This window comes from Felis catus, chromosome D1 (assembly GCF_018350175.1).
Source record: "Felis catus isolate Fca126 chromosome D1, F.catus_Fca126_mat1.0, whole genome shotgun sequence".
Lineage (NCBI taxonomy): Eukaryota > Metazoa > Chordata > Mammalia > Carnivora > Felidae > Felis > Felis catus.
In genome coordinates this window covers 89,880,053-89,902,679 of record NC_058377.1, presented here as the reverse complement: position 1 = coordinate 89,902,679, position 22,627 = coordinate 89,880,053, and the positions used below count along the sequence as shown (strand labels likewise).

At 46.2% G+C, this 22,627-nt stretch overlaps 2 protein-coding genes across 7 annotated transcripts in view; one reads left to right on the top strand and one right to left on the bottom strand.

Annotated features, from left to right (window-relative positions):
- Nucleotides 1-1,775, bottom strand: part of PRR5L (proline rich 5 like) — a 152,095-nt gene extending 150,320 nt beyond the window's left edge. For 4 of the 5 annotated variants that reach the window (XM_045039145.1, XM_045039147.1, XM_019812283.3 and 1 more), the window contains exon 1: nt 1,002-1,246. The gene's annotated coding sequence lies outside the window, so the exon portion shown is untranslated. Of the gene's footprint in view, nt 1-1,001; nt 1,247-1,655 lie in introns of those variants that run through there. The other variant, XM_045039146.1, reaches the window with a different exon arrangement.
- Nucleotides 1,776-5,783: 4,008 nt separating this feature from the next.
- Nucleotides 5,784-21,483, top strand: COMMD9 (COMM domain containing 9). Of its 2 annotated transcripts, none has more exons than XM_003993167.5 (6): nt 5,784-5,912; nt 15,255-15,380; nt 17,105-17,244; nt 18,614-18,648; nt 19,526-19,629; nt 20,699-21,483. In XM_003993167.5, the coding sequence occupies exons 1-6, from the start codon at nt 5,862-5,864 to the stop codon at nt 20,837-20,839; spliced, it is 597 nt and encodes a 198-aa protein (XP_003993216.1). In that variant the 5' UTR covers nt 5,784-5,861; the 3' UTR covers nt 20,840-21,483. The 2 variants fall into 2 exon arrangements, with proteins under 2 accessions (XP_003993216.1, XP_006937257.2); XM_006937195.5 differs by lacking the exon at nt 5,784-5,912 and adding an exon at nt 5,963-6,199.
- Nucleotides 21,484-22,627: the final 1,144 nt, after the last annotated feature.

Sequence of the window (22,627 nt, the reverse complement as noted above, 5' to 3'; positions counted from 1 at the left end):
GTTGAGCAATTATCACTCCAAATTCCTTCCCTGTCCCCATTGGGCAGTTCCAGTGGGCAGTCAAGCAAGGCAAAAGCTAACCACAATAGACAAGCCATTTAAGATCTTCTGTATTCCTCAAGCCAATGACATAAGTACAGATTTTCTACAAAGCCAGGGACACAATGCCACCCTCTATAACTCATGACCCAGAGGAGGACACTAACTCCAAACCAGCCACAGGGCTGGGCAGGCTTTAGATCCACATAACACTCCAGAGAGAACTGAGTTCAAATCCAGGCTCTGCCACTTGACAGCTGTGTGACCCTGGGAGAGTTACTTGACTTCTCTGTACTTCAACGGCCTCGTCAACAAAATGGAGGTAACAAAAGTACCCATCCGATAGTGTTACCACGTGGAATAAATGAGGACACAGAGGCAAAACACTTGGAACGCTGCCTGTCAGAGGGCAAAGGACTCGATACACATAGTTATCATTACACACGACTGCCTCTCAAAGTGAAACCTTGGAATAACCTTGATTTGGTGTAAAGAATATTATATAAGAAGCGTGTGATGAAAAACACGGACTCTAGGACCAGAGTGCTGGGCTTGAATCAAGCAAGAACGGAAAACACATTGTATAAGTGCTTGCTATAACTGCTATCAATACGGTAAGATACGTTTGGTAATATGCATGCAAATACAGTACATATAGTAAGAGCTTAATAATGGCAGCTATCATTAAGGGAACAGTCCTTTCAATAGGTCTACATGGACCCTAAAGTTTTTTGTCACCCCAAGACATCAGAGGCATTGAATAAGCATCAGACAGGCTGAGGGTTTCCCTAACTGGGAGACTGTTAACTTGACCTCAGTTGCTTTTGCTTGTGTGTTTGTTTACCAGCAGCCAGTGGCTCTCTAGCAAACAGGGCATCTTAAAAACAGAAACCCATCCCCCTCAGCCATTGCCCCCAGGCCCTGCTCCCCATCAGCAGCTTTCAGCCCATCTCTCCCCTTACCTGGTCTGGCTCCTTCCTCTAGGGCTGGTCCCACCTTGCAGGGGAGAGGTGAAGTACCACCACCTTCCAGCCTCCTGCAAAGGTGACATTTGGATGGGCCCCGCTCTCTCTGGGTCTAGCTCTCCACTCCGTCCCCACTGAGCTGGGGCCTGAGGACTGACAGAGAAGCAGACGGAAAAGATGAAAAGCTGATACCTCCCGCAGGAAATAATTGTCTAGCTGATTCCAGAACTGAAAAAAAACCCAAGTATAACATTGGAGAAAGGAGAGCAGAGTGCCATTCAAGGCCATTGTTACAGCCTCCTCTCTGTGTATCAGGGGAAACAAAGAGGCCCTGTGTGTGAGGACAATGCCGTGTGTTACCAGCCATTTCTGTGTTGCTCCTGGGGACGGAGGGTGAGAAACGAGGCCACAGTGCCCTCCCAGCCTGATGCGCTCTGGACTTCACTAATCATACCCACCAGGCTCGTCAGAGCCGGGAGGGGAACTCTGGACTCCCAGCTCACGGCGTTCTCAAGTGGGAGGACAGGGGACACCCCCTCGGGAGTGAGCGACCGGGTACACGCTAGTCTTCCAGGCATCACAAATTGCCAAATGCCCCAATGCCCCTCTCGTCTCCCTCCCCTCTTCTCTCGCTAGCTGTCAGAGACTCACCACAAGTTAGAGCCGAAGAGAATCAGACATCATCTCTCCAAACACATATGTCATCTACTCCAACTCCCGGCTTCGCTGAAGGGCACCTGGCCAGGGCCGCCCAGCTGGGGAGCGGAGAGCAGTGGCAAGGCCAGGTGACTCATCATGCGGCAGCCTCCGCTGACTGCCCCTAATGGACCAGGCACTGTATCGTGAGCGAGCTCACAAGATGACCTCATTTGCCCCTGCGTTCAAATCCTTGGTCTGCCGCTAATTACCCATGGATTGTGAGTTTGATTTCTGACCCTTAGTTTTCTCACTTGTAAACCCTGGGATTATTCTTGGGTCCCTGTGAGGACTGAATGAGTTTACGCACGCGAAGCTCTTAGAACAGCGCTCAGTCCGTACAAATCACTTGAGAAGCGTGAATGGGAAATTAGATGTCCACACCTGCAGCTTGCTTGGACTCATGATGAGGACACAGATAGCGGGAACTCCAGGATCTCAAGTACAAACCCAGTCTTGCCATCGACTGTGGCCTAACTTTACCCCACTAGGTCGCTGAGGGAAGCTGGGCACTAACGAATACTCCTGGGCAGGGGTGAGGCCGGTGACAACGTGTGCGGAGGGCCAAGTGTGACATAACAGGGAGCAGTGGGGACAGCGGGGATGCAGAGACAGCCCATGCCCATCTTCGGGGGGCAACTGGGGCTCAGCTCTAGCCAAGTGCTGCAACGTGGCAAGGTGGGAGCAGCGTGGCGAGGCCAGTCAAGGTTTAGAGAAAAGCCAGAAATCTGGATTTTGAGGTCACGTTTCCCAATTTTGAAATACTGCATAAACTAAGACACTGTTAGTGCAAAGGGACCCCACATCACGCAGCTTGTGTTGCCTGATCCGGACACAGACAGCACGTCCACCCCAGCGTGCACCTGTCATTTTCAGGTCTTCTGTCCCCAGTTTGCCTGCAGTCTCCCAGAGAGCTGATCGGGGCACCTCACAACCAGTCTTTGATTCAGAGCAGGTGGCCTAAGACCAAAAAGGGTAAGCCACCCCTTGGCTCCTTCTCTCCATGGACACACACCCTCATCTCAGTCCATGAAATGGGGGCGAGGAAAAGGGAAACCAGGGAAATGAGGGGCCCTCCCCAAAGGGCCACAGGCCCCTCGGCCTAATCTGCCTCCTGCAGGCATTCCTCTAATGAAGAAGGCAGCCCGGACTTGGTGGCAGGACCCAAGGGTAGACTGGGGTTTTAAACCTCCATGAACTCCATCAGTCACCTCAAATGACCATCAGTAGCCTCAATGACACATGCGCTTGCCATGCACATTTCAACTGGAAGCAAGCTTGCTCATCACACCACCTCACACCCACAGGACGGCTATAACCAGACAGACGGATAACAACCAGCGGCGGTGAGGACGTGGGGAAATTGGAACCCTCAGATGTCGCTGGTGAGAACATAAATGGTGCAACCACCCTGGGAAACGGCCTGGCAGTTCCCCAAAAAGTTAAACCCAGAGTGACTCTGTGACCCAGGAATTTCACTCCTGGGTATACACCCCAAGAGAAAGGAAAACAGGAACCTATGCAAAAGCTTGCTCAAGAGTGCTCGCAGCAGCAGTACTCATGAGAGCCAAAAGGCAGAAATGAGCCAAATACCCATCACTTGGTGAATGGGTAAACAAAATGTGATCTCACCATACAATGGAAATTACTCAGCAATCAAAAGGAATGAAGTATTGATACATGCTACACAATATGGACGATCCTTGAAAACAGGCTAAGTGGAAGAAATTGATAAAAACAGTCACGTGTGATTCCGTTTTATATGAAATGTCCAGAACAGGCAGATAGAGAGGAAAGGAGATTAGTGGTTCCCTGGGGCTGGGGTGTAGTGGGGAGAGAAGGCGGGATGCTAGCTAAAGAGTGTGTTTTTTCTTCTAGGTGGTAAATATGTTCTTGCATTGTGTGATGGTTACACAACCGTGTGAATATACCCAAATCCTCTGAATTGTACGCTTTAGGTGGGTAAATTGCATATGTGATTTATATCTCAATAAAGCTATTAGGAAAGAAAGAAAGAAAGAAAGAAAGAAAGAAAGAAAGAAAGAAAGAAAGAAAGAAAGAAAGAAAGAAAGAAAGAAAGAAAGAAAGAACTTTCAGCCTAAGATCCTTACCCCTAATCACCTTCTATTAAAAAACACTGCATCCATACTGCTCTCTTCACATTAGCCCCACTGGAGGAGACAGGACACGTTCTACAAGGATGATTTCCCTCAAAGGCTCAGGGCTCAAACGAGGGTGACCAACTAGCCTTGTTTGCCCAGGACTGTCCCAGTGTTAGCACTGTGAGTGTTGTGGCCCAGGAAATCCCTTGTTCTTGGGGAAACGGGTGGGTGATCACTACTGGCAACCCATTCTCATAGCACAGGAATGCTCTGCCCTTTAGAGTTGCTAATGGCTAAAATGGAGTCTCCGAATGAATAATTCCTCCCTCCTTGGGGTATAAGTCATCCTTGAGTTACCCTTAATGGTCAAAAGGTATTTTAATTGCTGTTCGCATTTTACAGATGAGGAAACTGAGGTTCAGAGAGATGAAATAACTTGCCAGAAGCACACAGGAGCCAGGAATTGAACCTGAGTCTTTTTCCAAAGGCACCCCTTCCACTCATCATCTCGTCTCTCATCACACCACTGGGCTGATTGTCCAGGAACACCCTGAGATTGGTCTTGCCCTCTTGGAAAGGTAATCAGACATCCAGACAGAAGAAGCATGAGTTTTCAGCTATGAGAAGACAATGAGGCATGTACAGCTTGGGAGTTAACAGCACAGACTCTGGAGCCCAACTGCTCAAGTTTGAATCTGGGTTCTGCCACTACTTAGCTGTGTGACCTTGGACAAGTTACTTAACCTCTCTGTACCTTAGTTTCCTCATATGTAGAATGGGGAAAATACCAAGTAGTGGGACCAAATTATGGAAAGAAGCTCTTGACATTCTATCCTGTTCTTTCCCATGAAAACATTTATGGTTTAGGAATTTCTGGAAGCTCTCCAGACCATAGACAAACCTTTAAATGTATCATGGTAGTGGCTGTCTGCGCAGCTCTACCAAAACGGGTGACAGGGTTGTAAGCCCCGCCTTTTACTTGCTGGAGCCCATGGGATCTCTTCATATCATACCTGCCCGCAAGGGGGCAAGGAGAGCGGGATGCCCTCCATGGGGCAACACCTATCAGTCAGCTCTGCTTTCTGAGGTATGTGTGATCAACATCATTTAAGAGATGTGGAAACCGAGGCTCACAGAAGTTCCAGAATTTGCTCAAGGTGCAGTTAATAACATGCAGAGTTGGGATTCAGACTTAGATGGAATTCTAAAGCCACTATGCTTCGTTGCCTCCATGTGTTAGTTATTATGTATAACTATGTAACAGATTACCAAACTTAGTGGTTTAAAACAACAAACATTTATAATCATACAGTTCTTGAAGACCAGAAATCCAGGAGTGGCTTAGCTGGGTAGTTCTGGTTCTGAATCTCCCATGAGGTTGTAGTCAAAATGTTGGCCAAGACTGCTGTCGTCTCAAGCTCCACCGAGGCTACTGAAGCTGCTTCTAAACTCAGTAATGAAGTTGTTGGCAGGCTGTAGTTTCTTGCTGGCTACCGGCCAGAGGCTTCAGTTCTTGGCCACATGGACCTCTCCAGAGGACCGCTCCCAGCATGACAGCTTACTTTCCCCAGAGCAAGAGAGTCAAGAAAAAGTAGACAGAAGAGTACCCAAAAGCTACAGTCTTCTATAAATAATCTTAGAAGTGACATCCCATCACTTCTGCCACCTGATATTGACCGCACAGACCAATCCTGGTACAGTGTGGGAGGGGACTACACATGGGTGTGAATACCACCTGCAAGTGCATCCCCCAAAGCAGCCAGCCCACCCAGAGGGGTCAGGGAAAATCAGTTTTCCCTGACCTGGTAAGTAGCCAAGCCAGGCAAATGTCCACGAGGGAAAATCATCCCGCGCCTGCGCCCTCCAAACTCCACTGTCCTAGGGTCCCCAGGCGGAGCCATCCAGTGGTCGCATCCTATTGGCCCCTCCCCATCCCGTAGCGCCACCACCGCGGCAGCCGCCACCACCTGAGGGACTACAGCCCCCGGCATGCTCTGCGGCGGCCTCGGGGCCACGTGACGAGCTTCTCCGCGTGTCACCGTCAGGTGACTCGGGGAAGATGGCCGCGTTGACGGTGGAGAACTTCGCCGCGCTCCAGAGCCTGCTGAAGGTAAACTGGAGGGGTGGGGACAGCGCGAGGCGGGTCTTTGTCCCCGGGACTTGGGAAGGAGAGGGAAGACTAAAGGAACCCGGATTTGGAGCCGCGACTCTGCCACTACCTCTTTGGGTGACCCCGCAGTTGCGCCTTTCCGAGGTTTTTTGGAAGTGAGCACGAAATTAATGCCGCCCCGACTGGATGGTGGGGAGACAAATCAGATAACGGACGTGCAGGCGCTGTACAAATGCCCCCTACTAAGAGTCTCTGGGGCTGGCTTTCGGGATTGGTGTATTGAGGTGGTAAGTGCTAGACCCTCGCTACGAGTTCCCCATTTCAGCCCGCAGCCCTCCTTCGCTCTGTAGTTGGGAAATCTCTCTCCTCTGCGTCCGCACAGCCCCCTGAGCGAAGCGTGCGTTCTGTTTTCCTGAATCGTGGGTTTTCTGTAGTTCCTTTGACCGGCGTAAGGGCCAAAACACTCCCCGGAGGATTATTTGAAAGATTGTGAGGCTACTTAAAACCAAATGAAATGATGGATTGGAATTACTTGTTTAACTCTGACTTCGCCTGTGGAAGAAGGGGCGGCCTTATCTTCCCTTGTAGACACTTTTCTGCCTTTCTTACAGAATGTAAGATCCAATCGGGATTTTTTTCTTTCTTTCTTTTTTTTTTTTTTAACTCCAGATGAAGAAGGCTGAGTTAATACTAAGCAGTTCATGGCACAGCATCGTCATTGATTGGTCCATGCAGTGGTCCCTCTTTTGTCTTAACAGTCTCTTCAGTGCTCATTTGTATTTTCCTTCCCTAAAAGCATCTGCTCTATGTTATTCACAAATGTATCCCCAACAAGTATCCTCAACTCCTGGCACACAGCATGTGTTCAATACATCGCTGTTATATGAATTAACGAATGAAGTAACAAAGCTAGGGTTGGAAACCTATGGCTCTCAGCTTCCACCTTGGACCTTTCAACCCTCATTGTGGCTGTTCTGACCACCCGTTACGTATTCATCTGTGTGGACTTTTTTTTCTTTAATAAACTTTAAAAAATTATCATTAATGTGTAACACACAGAAAAGTGCACTTGTCAGGGATTAATCAGACCTATGTAACCATCACTTTGGTCAAAAACAAAACATTACCAGTACTGCACAAATCTCTCCGTTGTTCCATAATTGCTACCCTCACCAACCCAGTGGTAGCCACTGTCCTTACTTTTCAAATCAATTTAATATTGCCCATGTTTGAGCTTCACATGAAAGGAATAATACAGCATTTGGTTTTTCTGTTCCAGGCTGTTTTTTCTTGCCGATATGTAGCAATAGTTAATCCATTTTCATTCCTGTTATTCTATGTATTTTCTTTTTTAAAAAATCACTTTGAATTTTTATTTTGAGGTAATTATAGATTTACATGTAGTTGTAAAAGGCAGTACGGAAAGATCCCATTTACCCTTTACCCAGTTCCCCCATCAGTAACATCTTGCAAAACTGTAGTATGATATCACAACCAAGATATTGACTTTGATACAGGCAAGATGCAGAACACTGCCATCATCACAGGATCCTTCATGTTGCCCTTTTATAGCCATATCCACTTCCCCTCTGCCCTTGCCTTCTCCTTGCCCTCTGGCATTCTTCCTTTCTATAATTTTGTCATTTCGCACGTTACATAAATGGAATCATTTAATACATAACATTTTGCAATTGGCTTTTTCACTTAGCCCTTTTCTCTAGAGATTCATCCACGTTGTAGCAATAGTTCTTTTCTTTTTATCGGTGAGGAGTATTCCATGATACGACGTTTAGATTGTTTTCGATTTTTTGGTACTACAAATAAAGCTGCTATAAACATTGGTGTACAGGTTTTTATATGAAAACAAGTCTTTATTTGTCTGAAATAGATGCCCAGGAATACAGTTGCTGGGCCATTTGGTAGCTGCATGGTTCGTTGGGGTTTTTTTGTTTTTTTTATTCTTTAAGGAACTGCCAAACTGTGCTCCAGAGGGGCTGTACCACTTTGCATTCTCACCAGCAACAGATCAGGGATCCTGTTTCTCCCCATCCTGGCAGCATTCGTTGTCATCACTGCATGTTATTTGAGCCATTCTGATGGGTGTGTATTTGTATCTCATTGTGAGTTTTTTTTATGTTTCTTTATTTATTTTGAGAGGGAGAGCACACGCGTGCGCATACACAAGCGAGAGAGAGGGAGAGAGAGAATCCCAAGCAGGCTGCACACCTGCCGAGCCCATTGCGTGGCTCAGTCTCATGGTCATAAGATCATGACGTGAGCCAAAATCGAGAGTCAGTCGCTTAACCAACTGGACCACCCAGGCGCCATCTCGTGGTTTTAATTTGCTTATTTTTTATGATTAGTGATACTGGACATCTTTTCACATGCTTATTTACCATCTGTATATCTTCTTCAGTGACAGATCTCTTTATGTCTTTTGCCCATATCCTAATTGCATTGTTTGCTTTTTTACTTTTGAGTTTCGAGATTATGCATTTTAGATACTGGTTCTTTGTCAGATACGTGGTTTGCAAATATTTCCTCCTAGTCTGTAGCTATCTTTTCATCCTCTTCATAGGGGTGTATTAACTTGTTAGGTTTGCCATAACAAAGTACCACAGATTTCGGTTAAACAACAGGAGTTCATTGTCTCACAGTTCTGGAGGCCAGGTGTTGGCCAGATTGGTTACTTCTGAGGGCTGTGGGGACCAATTTGTTTCATGCCTAGTTCCTAGTTTCTGGCAACATTCCATATACCTTAGCTTGTAAATCTCTGCACTCATCTTCATAGAGTGTTCTCCCTTTTTGCATCTCTGTGTCTACATTTCCCTTTTTAAAATAAGGACTCGGGTCCTGTTGGATTAGGGTTTTCATCTTAACTAATGAGTTCATCTTAACTAATTACATCTACAACAATTCTGTTTCTAAATGAGATCACATTTTGCGGTACTGGGATTTGGGACTTTGACATACGAATTTTAGGGAGACACCATTCAGCCCATAACAGGAGCTTTCACAGAGCAAAAGTTTTAATTTTGGTGAAGTACAATTTGTCAACAATTTTCCCTTTTACCAACTGTGCTTTTGGTGTCATGGCTAAGAACTCTTTGCCAAGCCATAGGTCTCCAAAGTTTCTCCTCTTTTTTCTAAAAGTTTTATAGTTTTGCGTTTTCCATTTAAGTACATAATCCACGCTGAGTTAATTTTGCATAACATGTGTAAGACAGTTTGAGATTTACTTATTTATTTATTGCCTGTGAATGGCCAGTTGTTCTGGTACACTTGTTGAAAATGCTGCCCTTCCTATATTTACTTGCTTTTGCTACTTTGGCAACAATCAGTTGGGGGGCACCTGGTTGGTTCAGTCCGTTGAACATCCAATTCTTGATTTCAGCTCAGGTCATGATCTCACTGTTCAGGGGTTCGAGCTCTACGTTGGGTTCTGCACTGACAGTGCAGAGCCTATTGGGATTCTGTCTCCCTTTCTCTGTGTCCCTCCCCTGCTTTCTCTCTATCACTCTCAAAATAAAAATAAACTTAAAAAAAAAAAAAGAATCAGTTGGGTAAATTTGTGTAATTTATTTCAGAATTCTCTGTTTTGTTTCATTTATCTATTTGTTTATTCCTCTGATGATACCACATGGTCTTGATTACTGTGGCTATGTAATAAGTCTCAAAATCAGATTGGCTGATTTGTCCTACTTCATTCTTTATCAAAATTGTTTTAGCTATTGTAGTTTCTTTGCCTTCCTGTATAGATATTAGAATGATTTTGTCTATATTTTTAAAAACCTGCTGAGATTTTCGTAAGAATTGTGTTAAACCTGTATATCAGTTAGGGGAGAATTGACATCTTTAGTGTGTTGAATCTTCCAATCTATAGTATAGCTCCCCACTTATTTAGATCTTTGATTTCTTTAATCTGTGTTGGGTAATTTTTAGCATACAAGTCCTGTACATGTTTAGCTAGATTTACACCAAGTATTTTCCTTTTTTTGAGCAGTTGCAAATGATGTGTATTTTTATTTCTATTTATTTATTTTTTTAAGTTTATTTATTTTGTTTTTAGTAATCTCAGCACTCAGTGTGGGGCTCGAACTCACAATCCCCAAGATCAAGAGTTGCATGCTCTTCCGACTGAGCCAGCCAGGTGCTCCTGATATTGTAGTTTTTTGGGGTTTTTTTGTTTTTTTTTTGTTTGTTTTTTTAATGTTTATTTATTTTTGACAGAGAGAGACAGAGCATGAGCAGGGGAGGGGCAGAGAGAGAGGGAGACACAGAATACGAAACGGGCCCCAGGCTCCGAGCTGTCACCACAGAGCCCGACGCGGGGCTCTAACTCACAGACCGTGAGATCATGACCTGAGCTGAAGTCGGAAGCCCAACCGACCAAGCCACCCAGGCGCCCCGCTGATATTGTAGTTTTAATTCCAGTGTTTACATGTTCATTGCTAGCATGTAGAAATACAGCTGATTTTTTTATGCGTATCTCCTATTTGCAAACATGCTGAACTCACTGATTCTAGTAGGTTTTTTTGTACACTCCTTGGGACTTTCTGTGTAGACAGTCCTGTTATCTGCAAATAGGGACAACTTTGTTTCTACGTTTCTGATCTTTTATTTCTTTTTCTTAACTTATTTCAGTGGCTAGAATTTTCAGCACTGTGTTGAAAATGAGTGGTAACAGCAGACATCCTTGGCTTGTTCCTGACTTTAGATTTTCACCATTAAGTATAATGCTATCTCTCGGTTTTTTGTAGATGCTGTATATCAAGTTATGGAAAGTCCTCTCTATTTCTAATTTTATGAGAGTTTTCATCAGGAATGGATGTTGAGGAGCACCTGGGTGGCTCAGTCAGTTAAGTGACTGACTCTTGGTTCTGGCTCAGGTCATGATCTTGCAGTTTGTGGGTTTGAGCCCCACATCGGGCTCTGCACTGAGCATGGAGTCTGCTTGAGATTCTCTCTCTCCCTCTCTCCCTGCCCCTCCCCTGCTGTGCGCACGCGCGCTCTCTCTCTCTCTCTCTCTCTCTCTCTCAAAACAAAATAAGACTTAAAAAAAAAAAAGAATGGGTGTTGAATTTTGTCAGCTGCCTTTTCTGCATTGATTAATATCATGTGATTTTCTTCTTGAGCTGGTTAATATGGTATCCTTTTTTGTTTCCTAGAAAAGATTGTGTAGAATTAGTTAATTCTTTTTAAACATTTGTTAGAGTTCTCCAGCAAGCGACGGCAGGGTGGCTCAGTCAGTTAAACGTCCGACTTCGGGTCAGGTTAAGATCTCAGGTTCATGGGTTCAGGCCCTGCATCGGGTTCTCTGCTGTCAGCACAGAGCCTGCTTGGGATTCTCGGTCTCCCTCTCTCTGCCCTGCCCCTGTGCTCTCTCGCTCGTTCTCTCTCTCTCTCTCTCTCTCTCAAAAATAAAATAAACATTAAAAAAATATGTAAAAAAAAAAAAAAAAAAAAAGGAATTCTCCAGCGAAACCATCTGGGCCTGGAGATTCTTCTTGGGGAGTTTTAAATTATGAATTCAGTTTCCTTAATCATTATAGGGCTATCCAAATTATCTGTTTCATATTGGGGGAATTGTGGTAGTTTGTGTTTTTTGAGGAATTTATCCACTTTATCTAAGCTGCCAAATTTGTATGTATAGAGTTGTTTGCAGTTATTCTTTTATTTTCCTTTTGAAATCTTCAGAATCTGTAGTGCTACGTCCTGCTTCATTCCTGAATGTGGTAATTTAGGTCTCTTCTCTGTTTAACTTTGTCAGGCTTGCTAAAAGTTTGCCAACTTTATTGATATTTTCAAAGACCTACTTCTTTGTTTCATTGATTTCTCTCCTTTTTTTTTTTTTTTTTTCTGTTTTCAATTTCATTGGTTTCTGCTCTTTGTTGTTTCCTTCCTTCTTCCTTTGGGGTTATTGTGCTTTTCTTTTTCTTTGTTCTTGAGGTGGGAATTTAGATTATTGATTTGAGAACTTTCCTCTTTGCTAATATATGCATTTAATGCTGTAAATTTCGCTCTTAACACTGTCGTGACTGTGTCCCCCAAATTTTGGTTTTGTTTCTCGTTTTTACGCATTTAGTGTAATTTTTAAAATCTCCCTTGTGCTCCTTTCTGATCTGTAGATTAAGTTTCCAACTGTTTGGATATTTTCTTGACATCTTTTTGTTAGTGATTTCTACTTTGATTCCATTGTGGTCACCAAGAACACACTCTATACGATTTCAGTTCTTTCACATTTGTCGAGGTCTGTTTTATGGCTCAGAATATGATGTGTCTTGGTATATGTTCAGTGGGCACTTGAAAAGAATGTATATTCTGTTGCTGGGTAGTGTTCCATACATGTTGATTAGATTGATTGATGGTGTTGCTGAAATGTTCTATGTCTTTGTTGAATATCTGTCTAGTTCTATCAGTTGTTGAAAGACAGTTGTTGAAGTCTCCAACTGCATTTGTGGATCTGTCTATCCCTCCTGTCCGTTCTATCTGCTGTTTCTTCTTGTGTTTTCTAGCTCTCTTCCTGGGTGCATACATATTTAGGATATTTTCTTAGGAGATGGAAACCTTTTATCATTATATAATGTCCCTTTCTGTCTCTGGTAATTTTCTTTGCTGTGAAGTCTACTTTGTCTGATATTAATGTAGCCAGTCTTGATTTTATTTCATTAATATTTGCATGATATATCTTTTCCCATGCTTTTAATCTGTCTCTATCATATTTGAAGAGCATTTCTAATAGACAGCATTTAATTGAGTCATATTTGTAGCTCATATTTAATTTATCATTTACAGCTCATATAATCATCAAATGTTAGAATTTAAGTCTGCCATTTAATTTTTTGTGTTTCTTTATCTGCTCTTTTATGTTCTTTGGTTTCTTTTTACTATTTTCCTGCTTTCCTGTGGCTATTTGAACACATTTTTGGCATTCCCTCTTATCTATAACATTTTAAAATATATTTCTCTTTCTAATCTTTTTAGTGGTTCCTCTCGTTACATTTATATACATAAATCACAATCTATCAGTGTCCTCATGTTACCAGTTAGAGATGAAGTGTGGAGACCCTATCTTCCTTCAAGTCCCTTCCCTTGTTTATAATATAATTGCCTTTAAGTTATTCCCTCTGCATACATTTAGAGCCACATTGGACAGTGGTATAAGTTTTGCTTCATCCTTCAAACAGAATTTAGAAATTCAAGACAAGGAAAGTCTATTGTGTTTACCCTTATTTTTGTTTGTTGTGTTCTTTCTTCCTGATGTTCTCAGGTTCCTTTTATTGTTTCCTTTCTGTTAAGAGAACTTCTTTTGTCTTGTGACAAATTTTCTTAGTTTTCCTTTATCTGAGAATGTCTTGATTTCCTCTTCATTTTCTGAAGGATATTTTTTGCTGGTGTAGGATTCCAGGTTGATAGTTTTTCTTCCAATATCTGTAAATATTGTGAAAAATAGTGTGCCACTGCCTTCCTGCTTCCATGGTTTCTGATTTGAAATCTGCTATTATTCTCATTATCCCATATAGATAAGATATTGTTTCCCTCTCACTGGTTTCAAGATTTTTTTTTTCCTTGCCTTTAGTTTTGCTGGACATACATCTTGGTATAGGTTTCTTTGGATTTATCCTCTTGAGAATTTGCTTCGGTTCTTGAATGTATACAGTTATGTCTGTAACTAAACTTGGAAAGTTTTTTTTTTTAATTTTTTTTTTATGTTTGTTTATTTTTGAGACAGAAACAGAGCATGAGTTGGGGTAGGAGCAGAGCAAGAGGGAGACGTAGAATCCGAAGCAGGCTCCAGTCTCCGAGCTGTCAGCACAAAGCCTGACGCGGGGCTCGAACCCACCAACCGTGAGATCATGACCTGAGCCAAAGTCGGACACTTAACCGACTGAGCCACCCAGGCACCCCTACTTGGAAAGTTTTAAGCCATTATTTCTTGAAGTACTTTTTCAGCCTTGCCCTCTTTTATCTTCCCCTTCTAAGACTCCAGTGACATAACGTTAGATTTTTTTGGTATAGTCCCATAGACCCCTGAGGCTCTGTTATTATTTTCGGTCTGTTTTCTGTGTGCAGATTGGGTAATGTTGAGTGTTCTGTCTTCCAGTTTACTGATTCTTTCCTCTGTCCCTTTCTGGTACTGAGCCCATCTACCAAACTTTTAGTTTTGGTTATTGTATTTTCTCAGTTCTAAAATTTCCATTTTGTTCTTATTTGTATCTTCCCTCTTTTCTGGGACTTTCTGGCTTTTTAATTTGTTTCAAGTGTGTTTGTAAGTACTTGTTGAAGCATTTTTATCATGGCTGCTTTGAAATCTTTGTCAGATAATTTTAACATCTCTTATCTTGATGTGGACAATCTAATGATTATCTTTTTGCATTGATCTTTCTGGCTCTTGGCATGATGAATGGTTTTCAGTTGAAAGCTGGGCATTCTTGTATTATACTCTAAGATTCTGGATCTTATTTAAATCTTCTGTTGTAGCTGGCTTTCTCTGACACTGCTTGGGTAGGGGGAAAGGATTTCCGCCTCATCACTACCAGAAGGAGATAAAACTCCAGGTTCTGCACTTGGCTCCTACTGACACCCAAAAGTGGGGGTTCCTTGTGACCACGGGGCAGGGGTGGGAGTCCTGGCCCCATGTGGTGACTATTAATACCATGGGGTGGTGGGACTTGCTGTCATTCAGTGTGGATGAAGGTCCCAGCTCCCTACTTGGCCTTCTCTGACACCACCCCGGTGGGGGCGTTGGGACACCGCATTGCAGCAGCAGAGGGTGGAAGTCTGCATTCCCCACTCAGCCTTTGCTGACATAGGCGAGAGTGGGGCTATTGTTTTTTCTCTGGTGTTCAGCTGCAGTAGAGCTGTTATCACTTAAAAGTTTTCTATCTTGCTGAACTTTTTTGGCCAGAGAGAGCAAGTATTTGTTGGAGTTTTTGGTTTTGTTTTTGTGTACCTGTTGGCATTGTGGGTTGCCCTGTTCTTCAGGTCAAAGTCTGCAGTTTACAAACAAAAAGAGAATCCAGTAAACTCACCACCATGTCATTTCTTGGTCATGAAGTCCGCAGCAGGTCCCGATCCTCCCCTCTCCCCCTGCCTCCCCACCCCCGCTGTCGGAGTTATTTTGCGTTTGTTTTCTGTATGTGGTTTTAATTGTGCCCAATGGGTTTCTTTACGCTTCTAAGGAAAAATTAAGGAAAAGTACATCTGTTTCATCTTTCCAGAGATGGAAGTGTCCTAAGGACCTTTAAATCTTGAGTCTCAAAGGTATCACACCATGACTGGGACAGTATTATGCTCTAAAACATGTATGTTCGGAGTCTGAATTGGTGATTTAATTCATAGGCCTCCTCAAAAGATGTTGTCAGACAGCTGTGCCAAGAGAGCTTTTCCAGTTCAGCCGTTGGCTCAAAAAAACTCTTGGATATGACATGTTCCAGCTTGTCTGTGACCCAGGAGGAAGCAGAGCAGGTAAGGATGGTCAGAAATGACCTTTGGCCACTGGCTTCTCAGCTCATTAGGCTCTTTCTTAACGTCCCAGTCATTGCCACATCTAAGGAAATATTTCCCCTGAAATGTCTGTTGACATTATAACAAACTTAAAATAGATTTCTTTTTTTTTTTTTTTTTTTTAATGCTAGTGAACTTAGGAAGGTCTTTGAACCTTCACTTCCTTATGCTAAATGAGGCCTGGATGGGAGAATTATACCTAGAATCAGAGGGCCCGGCCATTTCCTTTTTAGACCTGTTCCCTAGACAGTGTGGACCAAAGCCAGCCTTTCTGTGATTTTCTTTCCCTGTAACCTGCCTCTGCTGTTAGATTGTCAGCCAGATAGCTTTGACAGACTTCTTCGGGATCACTGGGCAGAGGCTCCAAGGCCTGAGTATGAGTCAGGGGACATGCTCCTGGACCCCCACCTGACCTCAGCGGGTGGCCAAGAGGAAGAGTGAGTTCATGCAGTGCTCACAGCCTTCTCTTTTTAGGGCAGATAGGTTTCTAAAACAGGAGTTCATCCAAACAGACCTATGTTGTTGCTTCTGTTGTTGTTGTTATTATTATTGTTGCTATTTTTAACCCAGAGCTCTGTTCATTGAAGTCAGTGATAGAACAGTAAAAGGCAGAAGCCAGATTATAGAAGCGAGCTGGACTTGGTTTGGGTTCCCCAAAAGTAGACCCTGAGGCGAAGAGTTGGCTGCACGTAATTCCCTGGGGAAGTGAGTCTGGAAAGCACGGAGGAGGGAGGGAGTGGGGAAAACCCAGCAGGGAAGGAGAGCAAAGCCGCGAAGGGTTGCGTTGATGTCTGGTTACTGCTGTGGGTGACAGCGCTCAATCAGGGGATCCTGTAAGAAACCCTGGGGAACACAGCCCTGAATTGCCACCCTGGAGGGCATCGATCCACTAACTTGCACCCTCATCAGTGGAGGGCTAATGCCCCCGCACCTCTCGGTTGTGCCTCTGCGGCTGCAGGTCCTCCCGCGGCATCCGAAAAAGCCCTAGTTCCCTCCGGATTCTTGCTTTCAGCTAAGCACTGTTAGGCTCCCAGACGACCGCAGGCCACATTGGGCTGCCCAGTTGGTTGGAAGGACAGAGTGGAACACGGCAGCCTAGCGGGGCAGCGTCAGGCACCCCTGGGCAGTCAGCACAGCCACCTGATCCATTTGTTCTCTTTGCCCTCCTCAGTGACAGCCTAGGAACAAGGGCACCCTGGATTGAAAGGCCAGCCCCCTCGGGAGCCAGTATCTCGTAACGATTCAGTACGCCCAGCTTCAGGTTGGGGCAGGCAGTGTGCAGCCGGAAGCCGAGCTCCGGGAGTTCATGCGGACCTCCTGGTCCCGAGGCAGTGACCCCAGGCAGTGACCTGAGGCAGTGTCGCCTAGTAACACAGCTAACTTTTCACTTCTCTCGCGTTACCAGGGAACAGGCTGGAAAGTGAACTGAAGGTCAGATTCTGTGCACAAGGAAAGAGGGCTGCTTATTAACCTTTGTTCCCAAGCAGAAGTTTCTGGCATGTTGACAGGTTCCTAGGTCAGGCAGCTACACCTGTCTTCTAGATCAGCAGGTGGACGTAGGGGTGGGCCAAGGCCCATGGGCGTCAGGACCCATGGGACCGTTCAGGTGACTGTGGCAGCGAGTCGCAGGCCCTTGGGGAGCACAGGCCCGCCCCCACCCACCCCGTCACCACACTGTCCCGCAGCTGCTCCAGGCTCTGCACCGCCTCACCAGGCTGGCCGTGTTCCGTGACCTGTCCTCTGCCGAGGCGATCCTGGCTCTCTTTCCTGAAAATTTCCACCAAAACCTCAAAAACCTGCTGACGAAAATCATCCTGGAACACATGTAAGTGCTCGTTTCTTGAGAATTCCTTGTAATGCTTTTATAATCATATTTCAGGGCAATATTTATCTTCAGTGTCATTTTTAATGACTAAATGTATTCTTCATGTGGAGAAATTGTGTATAATTTAGTTAAGAAATTCCCTAGTGTTGGATGTTTAGGCTAATGGCAGCTTTCACTTCAGTGAAAATTTTTACTGTGGAAGTTTTGCTCACATGCTTAATCATTTCCTTATTGGTTAAAGGCCAGAGTGAGGCTTTGCTTTATATTCTCAAGTTGGCCATTAGAAAGGTTGCGCCAACTGTGTTCCACCAGCAGGACACAAGAGCCCCGTCCCCACACCTTCATCAGCACGGAGGGAATTTGTTTCACGTTTTCCCCCAGTTTACAGATGGCAAATGCACCTCATTTCAGTTTATGTGTCTTTGATACTAGTGATGTCAAATGTCTTTTTCATGTGTTTTTTTAAATTATTTTTTAACGTTTTTTTATTTTTGAGAGACAGAGAGCACAGGAGAGAGGGCGAGCAGGGGAACGGCAGAGAGAGAGGGGGAGACACAGAATCCGAAGCAAGCTCCAGGCTCCGAGCTGTCAGCACAGAGCCCAATGTGGGGCTCAAACTCATGAACCGCGAGATCATGACCTGAGCCAAAGTCAGACGCTTAACCGACTGAGCCACCCAGGCGCCCCTCTTTTTCATATGTTTAATCAGTCATTTTTGTTTCTTTTGTGAATTATCTAAATATTTTCTGGGAAAATCCTTTGGATACATACAATTTAAGCAGAACCAATTAGCTGCTGGTTAGCAGTAGGCTTGAACGGAATTGTAATAACAGATAATGCCTGTTGCCAAAGGTTTTATTTTTTCAGAAACTTCCTCACACGTGACCATGTTTTATTTTGCCTGTGCTTGGCACCTCACTGTGGCGCTCTTGGCCGTAGCACTAGGCAGGTCTGCTCGGGTGTGTCTGCAGAAGATGCATTACTTTGTGGAGCGGGTGCTCAGTACAGGAGAACAGATTGACCCTTCCTGTTTTGTCTCGGAGAACCATAGTGCAGGGCGAATGCCGTGCATAAGCCTTTTCTTTTTTTCTTTTTCCCTACCTATGAAAACTTAACCAACTGAGCCACCCAGATGCCCTTCTAAGCTATGAAAACTAATAGCACTTATGGCCTGCACATCACTGAGTTGTGTAAAACAGACAGAAAACTGCTTCTTGGCGGCAAACATTTCTGTGGTCCTTTCCCGTCAGGAAGTGATTACAGGCTTAAAGACCCCGGAAGGGGTAGAGGTCCAGGTCCACGGGCCTCTCTCGTTATCGGTTCTCATCCCTCTTCCATTATTTTTTCCTCATCTTCCCCTCTTAAACAGCTCCACTTGGCGAACTGAAGCCCAAGCAAATCAGAGTGAGTACCAAGAAACCCACCTTCCGCCCTGCCCTTCCTTTCCGGCCCTGGCTCTACATCTGCCAGGCGGCCGGAGTTGGTAACCAGAACTCAGTGTGCATTAACCTAATCCCGGTGAACTGTGTGTTGTGCTTTTCTTTTTCGTAATCACTTTTTCATTTTTTTTCTGATTGTGAACTTCATATAATAAGGGTATGTTGTTTATATAAAAAAAGGAAATATGCAAAGCAGAAAGTGAAGTACTTAAAACTATTATATTTCCATTAGGAAAAAAACAGTAATGGAAATTGAATTAGTTAGAAAGAGTGAAATAAAAGAGGTATGTCATAAATGGTTACTGTACTTACTAGCCAGTCACAGTGTTGACAAACTCTAGCATTAACTCATTTGGTCCTCCCCACCCCCACCCCCACCCCCACCCCTGGGAGCTAGGCTAAGGTTATCCCCACTTTACAGATAAGGAAACAGGCTCAGAGGTTAGAGAAGTGGTGGAACCCAGCTTCAAACCGACTCTCCCTCTCAAACCAGAGCTCTCTCCACTGTTGTCGAAGCGACACATCTCCTAAGACTCAGGCCCAACCTCATCTTCCCTGCCTTGTGTTGTCTCTTGTTCTGTGCCGACATCTGGAGGGTCGTGTGTGCCGGCAGAAGCCTGGACGGGCGCCCACCATGAATCGGTGCTAAGCACAGGCAGCACAGAGCAGTAGGGAAGAAGGCCTGTGACTTCCTGTGAGGTCTTGAACCCCGGCTTCTGCCTCCCTCAGAGACTTGCTCTGTGGCCCGGGAGCATGACACAGCCATCGGGGCTGGCTGTCACAGAGTAAGGGCTTGGGAAGGCGAGGGGCGTGAGCTCTGAGCCGGGCTGTCTCCTTCACAGTCTCTCTGCCGCGCCTAGTCGACCTGGACTGGAGAGTGGACATCAAAACCTCGTCTGACAGCATCAGCCGCATGGCCGTCCCCACCTGCCTGCTCCAGATGAAGGTACGTCTGCCGCCGTGCTCGTGAGAAGGAACGAAGGGGCCGTAGCGACTTGACACCCCGCATGCCATCGAAAATGCCAGTCCCCAAGCTCTGGGACCTGTAACCCCGTAGGAAAAAATTTAGCACCCAGAGGGAGTCTTTATTTGTCAAGTATACATAATACTACTGTATTAACGTATTACAGACATAATAAAACATAGACCAGAAGTAGACATTTTAAAGTGGTAAGACAGACACAAAGCACAAGTTTTAAAAACCGTTTGCTGATCCCTGAAGTTTACCTAACACACTGACGGGAAAGTTTAGCTTCCACGGGGGCGCGCGCCATCAGACTTCAGACTGCCCTCTTGGTAATTTTGGTGCCTCTCGGGCAACTGCCTGTCCGGTGGATTTGGCCGCTGCTGTTTGTAACGTGGCTGAGCGGGAGCTCCTGTTAGCAGTTGGACAACTGTCAGCCCTTCATTTTCTTGTTCGCACACTCTTGCCTCCTCGGTGTTACCTTCACTTTACAGTTCTTTCGGGAATCTTTTTAAACCGCATGTCCATTTTAGGGTTTGTTTAGTGATGCTGTGTTCACTTAACCACACACCCAGAAAATCACACCTGTAAGAAAATGAAAAAGTAGGGGTGCCTCTAACAACTAAGTCTTTAGATATTAGTAGACTTTTCTTTTGTTGTTAAAGAAACAGATAACCCTAACTAGAAGCTGTAATATTTATTCTGCACCCCGGTGGAGTCCCATGTACCCTGGCTCCCTCTGCGTAGAGCAGCAGTGTGGGCCCCCCAGCGCCTTCTCACTCGACGGCCCAGAGTCGGGGGTCCGAGGGGTGAGAGAGCTTCGGCTTCTCTGATACTCTCCCTCAGCACCCCTTATGGACGGAAACTTTCCCGAGCCTCTGGGAATCCCATGTGCTAAAGAACTCCAGGACTAGGACGCTGTGTAGCTCTGAGCCAAGGGCCTGTCCTCAGAGGTTCAGGAAAGCCGGGTAGGGCTCCCAGGTCCAGGGCTCACCTGCAGGGCGATGGGAAGAGGGGCGGCTCTGACTTTTGGGCCACGTTCTCTTTGCAGATCCGGGAAGATCCTAGTCTGTGTGGAGACAAGCCCTCCGTCTCAGCTGTCACCGTGGAGCTGAGTAAGGAAACTCTGGACACTATGCTGGACGGGCTGGGCCGCATCCGAGACCAGCTTTCCGCCGTGGCCAACAAATGACCCCAGCCAGCCGTCGCCCCCACTGCCGGGTCCCAGCTGCCGGCCAGCGGCGGAGCGCCTCCCGGCCGTCCCTGTAGCAGCAGCTGCGACGGCAGGCTGTCCGGTTGGGTCGGGGAGGGGGCTGCCATCCAGAAGGCACCGCTGGATTGGGAGGAAGCGGCCGCACCCCCACGCTGTTCTCCTCACTCAATATCTTCGCCTCTTTCCGAGGCAGAAGCCTCCGTCGCCGGAAGACTTAATCGCCGCCGGAGCCGTGTGAGGGGGCATCTGCCTCAGCAGCTTCGCGTGTGGCTGCTTGGAAAATCCGGGCCCCGTTGTGGAGCTCATCTAACGAGTTCCTTCCCAGCAGCAGGTGTGACTCACGTGTTGGCAGCCCTGGAACACAGGGCGGTGACCCGCAGTTCCGCCCCTCCGTCAGGGAAGCTGGCCGGGTCCCCAGAGCGGGGCCACCTCGGTATGCTCCGCCCCGGCCTACGCTCAGAGCCCTCCCGAGCCCCCTCAACCCTGCCGGCCCTCCTTCCAGCGTAGGGAGTCTGAGATGGCTGCTCGTCTCCTCCCTCGCACAGCCAGAGGGCCCTTCCTTGGCCGTTCCAGGCTACAGACGTGGGAATGACTGGAAATAAATAACAGTTCTGAAAACTTCATGACTCTAGTCATGCTCCTCGAAGCTTCTGTCCTCAGCCCAAGTTGTTGCCTCAGGCCAGTGCTGCCTCATGTTGGTAAAGATGATCCCAACTTTGCAATTCCCAGCTAAGCCCGTGGGCATGGCGTGACCTGAAACCAGGCTTGGGACCCTCCCACGTTCCCGGTTTGTCTGTCATACAGAGCAAAGGAAAGCGAGGTTGACAGTACCTGCCCGTTAAGAGCTAGCGTGGATGTGCCCCTTAGAGCTGAGCCATCCCTGGCACGTGCCTGTCACATCCCAGGGACCCCTGTGTGAGGCTGCCGCCTCGCCATCCACATCACCCCACGGCAGCAGCACCCGGCCTGCCGAGTGCCCGTTTTGACGGCTTCTGGGCAGTGTGTGAATGCGGGGTGGGGGCAGGTGGAACCCAGGGGAGAGACGATGGGCCCCGTCAGGCTGCCAGGGTCGGAAGCCAGCTCTGCCTCAGTGACGAGGTGTTTGACCTCCGGGTCTCAGACCACCTAAACGGGGATACTAAAGTACCCACTCTGCAGGGCTTTCGTGAAGAAAGGCTCGGTCACGTTAGCGCTGATTATTAAAGGAAAGGGAGGTGGACGGCTGTCTGCTGCCATCGCTTCATCTGCTGTGGCAGGGCTGATGGACGGCACATGTCACCAGTGGGGAAATCCGCTCCGTGAAGTCCAGTCGCCTGCCAGGAAGCGGCCTCCTTAGGACCTGGGCCCAGATCCGTCTCGCTTTCTGTCTACCACACGGGACTCTGCAAGGGAGGTGGAGGTCTGTGACTTTGGCTCCACTCGGAAAGTGCTGGAACTGAAGGAGAGATGAGAAAACTCACTGCTGAGACACTAGGAATGTCAAGAAAAAAAATCCCCAGCTCCTCTTTGCTGTTTCCCGGAAGCTGAGCAAACTTGTCTTAAAATGGCAGTTCTTGACTTCGTGGCGGCTGTATTCACTGATAATCTGTGAATCCTTTCGTAGGAAATGAATATTCCATGTTTTACAGTCAGTGATAGGGCTTCATGGACCCTAGAAGGCAGCCCACTGTTTCCAGATTGAAAGCCCCTGATCGTAGGTTGAATTCAGCCTTGTGAATTCAACCCCTCTGGTTCCCTTTTGGTCCCTGTGACTCACAGAGTCCTCCC

What these genes read in the sequence shown, in the direction of transcription:
- COMMD9 (XM_006937195.5), top strand. Translation starts at nt 6,083, where the DNA reads ATGCCGCCCCGACTGGATGGTGGGGAGACAAATCAGATAACGGACGTG. An exon ending in TGAAGCCCAAGCAAATCAGA is followed by an intron (nt 18,649 to 19,525) that starts GTGAGTACCAAG and finishes TCTCCTTCACAG; the next exon opens with TCTCTCTGCCGCGCCTAGTC. An exon ending in CCTGCCTGCTCCAGATGAAG is followed by an intron (nt 19,630 to 20,698) that starts GTACGTCTGCCG and finishes TTCTCTTTGCAG; the next exon opens with ATCCGGGAAGATCCTAGTCT.